Genomic DNA, 9,495 nt, shown 5'->3' with positions numbered 1-9,495 from the left:
ACTTCAACTATAACAGTAAATAAAACTTGCTTAGACAAATCAAAATTAAAACCTGCGGCTCGTGACGACACATTAATGTCCTATGACACGAAACGATCGGTTTGTGCGAGAAACCGAACAGTTTTTATATAATTTTTTACCTCTAATACACCACTATGTCCAACTTCGTTCAGCTTCCTGTTAGTGAGGTCAAAAAACGCGTTCTGTTGACGGAAGTGATGTCTCGCCCATATACTTCAATGAGAGCGAGACATCACTTCCGTTGTCAGAGCGCGATCAGACCTCACTAGCCGGAAGCTGAACGAAGTTGGACATAGTGGTGTATTAGAGGTAAAAATTATATAAATACTGTTCGGTTTCTCGCACAAACCGATCGTTTCGTGTCTTAGGACATCAATGTGCCGTCACGAGCCGCAGGTTTTAATTTTGATTTGTCTAAGCAAGTTTTTTCGACTCTTATTGTTCAAGTTCCCAATCACTGCTATTATTTGACTGACAGACGGCAGCGGTTGCAGTTAAAAATCATAATTTGCGTTCGACTGAAGAAAAAAAGTCATCTACATCTTGGATGCCCTGGGGGTAAGCAGATAAACATCAAATTTTCATTTTTGGGTGAACTATCCCTTTAATCTACAATTATAGTATGTGGATTTTAGATCAATGAGATTCCACTGTTGGTTTATTGTGTCATGTCTGAATAAATTGAAAATCCTGAAATAATTGTTCAAACCCACACTGTCTATACAGTCATTTTGTAATTGAAGAAATCTGATATTTGTGTTCAGACACTGTGGTCATTATTTATAGGCACATGAGTTGTTACCGTAATGATATACAGTAAGCATCAGCATGACCACAAGAAACATAAGACAGTAGCGGTCATTATAGAAACAGAGAATGGAAAAATGGAAATTTTGCCTCTGCTCACATTCATCCATTCATGATTTCTTGCCACAATACTGAACATATAAACTTATGCATCAAAGTCATTACTGTGTTTTATATATTCATGCATCTGAACAACTCACTGTTTTTAAAATATGTTTCTTATTTATGTTTTAATATATTTATTATTTTTCACCAAAAACATTATTGCAACTTAAAATACCTGTTTTTTATAGTAATATATTTTAAAAAGTAATCTATTCCTGTGATCGAAGCTGGATTTTCAGCATCATTACTCCAGTCTTCAGTGTCACATGATATATATGCTGCATATATGCTGATTTGCTACTCAAGAAACATTTCATGTTATAAATCACTACATTTTTGTGGAAACTGTGTTTTTTATTCAGGAGTTTTGATGAATGGAAAGTTCAAAACAGCATTTATTTGAAATAAAAAATCTTCTTAACATTATAAATGTCTTTATTGTCACTTTGGATCAATTTAATCCATCCTTGCTGAATAAAAGTATTAATATCTTTCAACAACAAAAAACTTACCGACCCCAAACGTTTAAACGTTAAAGAGATAGTTCAGCCAAAAATAAAATTCTGTCATCATTTACTCACCTTCAAGTCGTTCCAAACCTGTATGAATTTCTTTCTTCTGCTGAATGCGAAATAAGAAAGTTTGTAACCAGGCCACTTTGGGGCACCATTGAAAAAAAATACTATGGAAGCCAATGGTGCCCCAGAATTGTTCAGTTTCCCACATTCTTCAAAATATCTTCCTTTGTGTTTAACAGAACAAAGAAGTTCTACAGGTTTGGAACAACTTGAGAGTGAGTAAATGATAGAATTTTCATTTTTGGGTTAACTGTCCCTTTAATGTGTTCAGACCACCGATCACATGCACACAAAAATCTGCTTTAGAACCATAAAGACTGGTGTATGTTAAAAAAGAAAGTACAGTGGTTAAAACAACGTGAGTAACTACAACAAACGACCACAAACTACACAAAGAAACACAATATCATGCAAGAAAATAAACTGTTTTACCTTTTCTGTTTTCGGTACCCAACAGCAACTTCCAGTGACATGGTGCGTTCAGCATCTCTTCTTCTGAGAGACAAACTCTCTCAACACAGTCGCACAGACGCTGCGGAGGCTCAATCCCTCTTTCATCCCTTCAACACTGAATCCTCTGTTTCACCAGTTCACTCGCTCTCTTTTTTTTTTTTTTTTACTTCTGATGTCTGTAGAGTGGCATTTAGCTTCATCTCTGCAAGTAGGACAGAAAAATCACAACTAATTCTCCTGAACAGCAATGGAGAGCAAATGGAGAATTTTTCTAAATTTGCTAGGAGACATTTGTCTCCTCTAGTTTCAGAGGTGATCACAAAAATGTCTCACTTTTTTCTTAAAAGATTGTAATGATCTGATGAGTATAATGAGATAATGAGTCATTATAGGGAACATTATGTAAATTATGAACAGATGTTAATGTTGTCATTAAAATGTCAAAAACACAAATCTACAATTTTAGTTGAAAAGTTTGTGAATGAAAGAAAAATGTTATTTGTCACCTTTTCATCATTTACAGTAAATTCTTTTGTAAAATTTTTTCAGTCTGTGCTGTTATTTTAAAGTATAAATATATGTACACATGATTAATATAATCACACATTAAATTAACCCATAACTGCAAATTGCATTCAGTAACTTCAAAACCGCATGCAGTGTCATTGCACGTCAGCTTCCCTTTTTTACATGATAAATTGAAAAGAACCACCATTTAGGAGACAAACAACTCGACTGAACTGATCTTCTCTCATATAAGACCTGCTGATCATCGTAAGTATTCTCAGCTTGAATCTCGAAAATGTGATTTAAAACAGTGAAACGATTAATAATTGTCTGCTAAAAGGAGTAATGGATTTTCTTTTGCTCTTTTTCATTCAGACCTGCAGCAAGATGTTGCTGTCAGTGGTTTTATTTTTCTGTCTGCTCTCTCTGAAACCAGCGGCTACTGAAGGTACCATATTTTGTCTTAATGAATAGTTTAAACTGATTTTTGTAAGTGTGATTTCGCTTGTATATTTTTGTGGTTTATCTTGCAGTGGGTCTTGATGGTAAAGTGCTTCTGTTTCCAACCAAGACTGCTTCAAGCTATGTTAAACTCACTCCTGAAAAGCCACTGAATCTGACAGCGTTTACTCTCTGCATGCGTGTCGCGACGGAGATCCAGCGGCAGATCATTCTGTTCACCTACCGCACACCCAACCACGATGAACTCAACTTGTGGAGAATGAAAGATGGCCGGTTGACCTTGTATCTTCAGACTAGTAGTTCTGGACCACTTTTCCGTCTGCCTCCTCTCTCCACCTTTCACACTCACCTGTGCGTCACCTGGGACTCTGAGACTGGTCTCTCTGCCCTTTGGGTGGACGGACGGCGCAGTGTGTACCAGCTCTATAGAAAAGGTCACTTAGTTCGTCCTGGTGGCACTGTCCTGCTCGGCCAAGACTGTGATAAAGATATGGGTGCCTTTGATGCAGAGCAGAGCTTTGTAGGAGAAATTACAGATGTGAACATGTGGGATCATGTTCTCTGTGGCAGTGAGATTAAGGCGGTTTATTCAAACCAGGAACCGTATGTGCCGAAGGGAAACGTGCTCAACTGGAACACCATCAAATATGAGATTATTGACAATGTTCAAGTGGTGCAAGATAAATGATTCTCATCAGCTGTAATCTTACACAGTTGTGTCTATAATCTGTTTTTCTGTTTTAATGACTTGTAAAACTGTAAGGGCTAACAAATAAATTTCTCTCAGCATTACAACTGCAGTGTCCGTGCATAATTCCGAAAAAAAGTTTTAAAAATGTTCTCAATTGCTTAACCTCAGTCTAGTAACTGGTAATGTTTTCTCGCAAAAAAAGTATGATATATATAATTTTTTTTTTTTTTTTTTTTTTTGCCAAAGTTTACTTCACAAAAACTCTCTGATGTTATTTACCAGTTATATATACTTATGCTGAAGCCATCAGTCTGTGTTGCTTTAAAAGGTTTAACAAGGTAATTCATGGTGAAGAACTACACTACCCATGATCCCGCAGAGAAATATCCACCAATCAGAGAAATAGAGCTCTGAAGTGACTGTCTCCCATAAAGCACTGCTATTGACATAATCAGTCTCCATGTGGTTCTGAATGACTTCTATATTAGATTATTTTGCACTAAACTTATATTGTAGCTATAATCCACGACAAAAACATTATTTGCAAAGCTATGTAGTTCATTTCTGCATTAAAGGCTATGAAAAAATGACCTTTGAGCATTTACATTTTTGACAGTGACTCTATTGACTTCCACAGTAGGAAAATGTACAACTATCTGGTTGCCAAGATAAATCTAACCTCGATTTTAAATCTCTCAAGATATCAGCAGAAGAGGATTAAACAACTAAGAGCATTACAACTTCACTTATTAGGAGTACGTTTCCCATTCAGTGACATAATTTGCTGCTTAACTACCATAGATAACATGGTTGAAGAACTAGCTAATCATAATTGTTATTGTTTCCCCGAAACCGTATTGTCACAAATTTGTTGTGTGCACAGCAAAATCCCATCTACAGAAGTTCTTATTGAGAATTTTAGTTGAATTTAGTTAGTCTTGACCCTTGACTTTTTAACATTAGTTTTTCCTTCTAATTTTAATCAAAAACAAAATTATCAAAAGATACAGAGCATCAAGATTTAATATTTGAAGATACAATGAAAGTGTGTATTTATGAAATACTTTATTTTAGCTTTTATATTGTTGCTGTATAAAAGTAGCCCACTTAAATAATCCTGCTGTGTTTTATTTTACAGTACTGTATACAAATACAAGTATGGTCCATTGCTTTTGAGTTAATGCCATAAATTAATAATTGCTATGTTTTTTCTTAGTTATTTACTTTTGAGTTAATGCCATATATGCTTGCATGAAATGCTATGTTGTGCAAACTGCAACTCAGAATGATGTTGCATCTTGTGTGTAATTGAAACAAAATGAGATGTGCAGAATGTTGTGAAAGTTGAAGTTCATGAACTGCTTGTATCTAACCACAAAGATTAACTTTAAGATTGCCTTCAGTGAAGAAGAGGAGGAGTGCTAGAAGAAGACAACAGCGTAAATGACAGAGGAAGAACATCTGGATTCATCATGAGATACAGAGACTGATACAATTACAACAGGAAGATTGGAAAGTTGGAATTTCTAAAAATTCATCTTTAGTACTTCTTAAGAACATCTAAGTGTACTCAACTGTGCTATTTTGAGACAGCATTAAATATGAACTAAAATATGCTTTTAACATACTATCTCTGTATTTAAAAAATATATATTTAATTACCACTTGTAGTACACTGTGGGTTCAAATGTACTATAAGTATCTAAATACATTTTTTAAATACAGAGATAGTATATTAAAAACACATTTAAGTTTGTATTTAATGCTGTCTCAAAATAGTTGAGTACACTTAGATGTTCTTAAGATTATCTTAAGTAGTAGCCTACTAAAGAAGAATTTTTAGTATTTTAAGTACAAAATTAGTGCACAAAAATAGAGCACTTTAAGTATATTATAGAAATGTACTTTTTTTTTCACCTGGGAACAACAGTTGCTTATTGAATGATGCCCACTGCTGATCTGGACAGGATGACCACAATATTGTAGCTTGTGTGTGAAGATGAGTTATTGGTTTGTGCTCATGATTATTATTGTCCATTACACATTATAATGACGATTGTTGTGTAACACAGCTTAGAATTCAGCTATATAATAAACAGAAGGAAAGGAATATAATTTTCAAATAATTATAATTTTAATAAAATGCTGAGAGTTTTTAACAAAAAGTCATTGTAGTTTAAAATAATAAATTGATAAAATGACAAATTGCTTAAAGGTGCTAAAGAGGATGTTTTGTTTTATACATTTTTGCAATATTACTTGAAACTGTCTTTACTAACTGATAAAAGACTATTTATTAGGTGTACTGAAAGGAATAATATTAATATACATCATCTGTGCACGAGGTAGGGCCTTAAAAACATCAGCCAATCGTTTGGCCCTCTGGCTGCGCGCTCCAGTAACTTTCCACACTCCACAGGCGCCGCATGCAATGTTTTTGTCAGGAGACAGGAATAACAACTGCAGATTATGAGTATATATCACCTGCGGTGAGTCCGACATAATGAATCCAAAAAACACGACACAGCGAATGCCGGTGGTAAACACTCGTGTTCCAATACTCGTGCACGAGTTTTGGGAGGCGTTCACTCGAAAAAGCTGTGAAGGAGAGGGGTTGTTCTTATGGATGCGCTCATTTCAAAAACTCACTAACAGTCTGGTTTCTCAGTTGACGAAAAGATCCTCTTTAGCACCTTTAAGTGACATTCAGTCTAAACTGAAACTGCGCGTGACGTCATTGAGACGAGACGCGGGATCAGCGAGAGATACACGCGTTGCTGATCGCGAGAGAAACCACAAAGACAAATCTGTGGCAAATATCTAAATAATCCTTACTAATATTCAAATAACATGATGCATAGCTGCCAACACGCATTTTGAGTAGCGGGTACGCATTTTGACCTCAAAGTACGCTGGTACGATTAGTCACTCAAAAACTACGCAAAAACCCGGTGACTCCTCTGTGCGCGCGTAGTACTCAAATCCAGCAATAGAAGAGTTCGACCAATCATAGTGCTGGGTTCATTTCCTCAAATAGCAAGCGGGGATGATTGACAAATGCGTACGGCCTATCAATAAAAAGAGACTGCAAATCGACAGGAACACAAAATCCCGCTCGATCCTCCTTCCACTCCCGCCGTCTCAGTGACTGAACTCTCAAGCGAGGACAGCACATTCACTCACTTTTAACTCTAAGGTAAACGGGTATAAAATGATCAAGTAATGTTGAACAACAAATCTAAATAAAATTGAAATCGCTTTATGGCTTAGTGATTATGAAAATGTTGTGATGTGTGACTGACTGACAAGCACGAGTCTGGAGAAACAGGCGTTTGTTTATTCTTAGTGTTGAGAAACATAGCCTAACATGTGTTGGGTTATTGTGTTAATACTACTAAAGTAACTAATTATGTTACATAGCCTACTTGTTTTGTATGAAATCTAGCACATTAGTTACGGATTTAAAACTACCGTTGTCTCAGCTGCGCTAGCTCTCTCTCGTAAACACAAACGCGCGCGCACACAGAGAGGTAAAATGAAAATTGCCATGCTTGGTTTAAAATTTGTTCTTGCTTGTGTTATTTTTTGTCAGAAAACATTTTTAATTATCCATCCGAGTTTTTAAGATTCGGTAAATGACGGATGCTTTAGTTAACACAACCCCTCGTTATCGTCGGACTAACTTCTACTTGATATTCGTGAATACTCGATGCGTTTTGCTGTTATTAGTCCTTTCTATTAATTGTCAACAGTTTTCTATAAATATGTTTGTATAGAGTGCCCCAGGGATGATGCATTTTTGTAGGCAAAACCCGGAAGCGAGTTAGCATTTTAGGACTTCCGGTTCCAACGAAATTGATAGATGAATGTGTAGTGTATATTCTGTTGTTCTAAAGGAAATAGTGTGTAAATGCTTTTGAAACTAAAGACGCAGGTTTTTTTGTGTGATTGGATCGAACCCTTCAGACACCGAGATGGCGAGCCTCCCAATCGAACTACTGTTGATTTGAGAGAAATCCTGTGCATGTCCATGGATTGGTGCTTTCTACTGATCAGGTGGAATCCATTGCATTGCGTATATTCTGATCTGTAGGATCTGACTTTTCTGTTGTCGATTACTTCGCACTATTGACTGTTGAAACACAGCTTTCGTCTACACTAAGAGACTTTTGCACACACACTAACATTTTTCCACTTTGGATGACGAAGGAACATTCATTTATACACAGACTGAGAAGTTATTGACTGTTATATTGTTTGAAGAGTTTGAATTGTTTTCAGAATGTTTCGAATTGAACTACTGTGATATTGTAATTTTCTTTTCTCATTTATATTGTTTTAATTTGGGTTAACCTTTTTCTATGAGTGAAATATAAAAGCGTTGAACAAAAAACTGAAAACCCAGATAAGAAAAGCTCTTATTAAACTTAAAGTTAGTGAAACCGAATATCTATAATCCAAAAATTAGAAAATAAACAACTGAAACATAAATCAAATAACTAGAGGCAAATATGAGAAAAGCTATTTAAATAGTGAACAGAGCTGAAAGATATCAAAAAGAACGGGATTGAAAAGAACAACCATTTCATTTAGTTTTATTTATTTTTATTTAATTGTTGTTGTGAATGTGTTACATTTGCTTCCATTATTATCTTTGCACAAACAAAATACATTGAGTCATTTTCAGTTACTGTCTGTGTCCTTGTGTGCCTTACCCTCCTGTAACGAACCTAATCACTGGTCCAATATCAGGTGCTTAGAGCGACCTGTCCCTGTTACAGAAACTTCTGTTACACTTGACACAACATTTTGCTGAGTTCAAGAACAATTTTTTTCTTAAGAAAATATTTGAAAACTTAATATTTTAATTAACTTAAGATTATTATTATTTTTTTAAAGCAAACAGATGCAATGTGATAAGCTTCCAAGAAAAGTAAGTTGTCAATGGCACAAATCCAAAGTCAATCAAAGTTTATCTCTTACCGTGAACTAAATGATTTGCAAAGTACAGTTACTGTTTGTGGAAAGGGTGAGGCACCACTCTCATTTTATTGTGCCATGTTATTGTGGGGGGTTCAGTTGAAATGATCTCACATAGGACACCTGACAGACAGAGGACATCAAAATGGAAATTATAAGGCTCACCAGACAATGTATGCGTAAAAGTCATGAATGTATTTATGCATTCATGTGTCTGAAACAACCCAGTCTCTCATTCACCATTAAATACATACTGAATTCCACATTTGTGTGTAAATGAGTGAATTCAGGCAGTCTACAATTTGTGTATGATGTTCCAGTCATGTTGTGAATAATGAAAATCAAACAAAAAAACAAATTCAGGTACACTATCAAATGTTTGGGGTTGGTAGATATTTTTGAGCGTTTTTGAAAGAAATGTCTCCTGCTCACCAAGACTGCATTTATTTGATTAGAAATGCTGTTGAAGCAGTTAAAGAAAATCTTCTATTAATATATATTTTAAAATGTAATTTATTCCTGTAATGCAAAGCTGAATTTCAGTATTTCAGTGTCACATTATCCTTCAAAAATCATTCTGATATGTGTAAGGTGCTTGCTGTGTTCCTGACCCTTGACGTTTAATTAATTTAACATTTCTGTATTGATAAAGCAGGTCAGCATACTTGTGACCATAAAATAGAACATAACCCTAAACTCATATCGGGAACCTTGAACTACAGCACTTTCATTATCGAAAGAGAACGTTTTAGGAACGTTCCTAATGTTCTGTAAAGGTTTGGATTTTGTCACTTTTAGAGAACATCGCCTTCTATGTCGGTGTACGCTATGACCCAGCCAACACAGCATGGTGGGGCTCAGATGGGTGTCACCTGGGCAGCCTAACTGGGG

At 35.5% G+C, this 9,495-nt stretch overlaps 1 protein-coding gene across 1 annotated transcript; it reads left to right on the top strand.

Annotated features, from left to right (window-relative positions):
* Nucleotides 1-2,645: 2,645 nt before the first annotated feature.
* LOC137013515 (C-reactive protein-like) lies at nucleotides 2,646-3,710 on the top strand. The gene is made up of 3 exons (XM_067377309.1): nucleotides 2,646-2,738; nucleotides 2,847-2,919; nucleotides 3,005-3,710. Exons 2-3 carry the CDS (start codon nucleotides 2,859-2,861, stop codon nucleotides 3,619-3,621), a joined length of 678 nt encoding a protein of 225 aa, XP_067233410.1. The 5' UTR covers nucleotides 2,646-2,738; nucleotides 2,847-2,858; the 3' UTR covers nucleotides 3,622-3,710.
* Nucleotides 3,711-9,495: the final 5,785 nt, after the last annotated feature.

Source organism: Chanodichthys erythropterus, chromosome 23 (genome assembly GCF_024489055.1).
Source record: "Chanodichthys erythropterus isolate Z2021 chromosome 23, ASM2448905v1, whole genome shotgun sequence".
NCBI classification, from domain to species: domain Eukaryota; kingdom Metazoa; phylum Chordata; class Actinopteri; order Cypriniformes; family Xenocyprididae; genus Chanodichthys; species Chanodichthys erythropterus.
The sequence above is the reverse complement of the archived record's forward strand: the minus strand, read 5'-3'. Positions and strand labels throughout refer to the sequence as shown.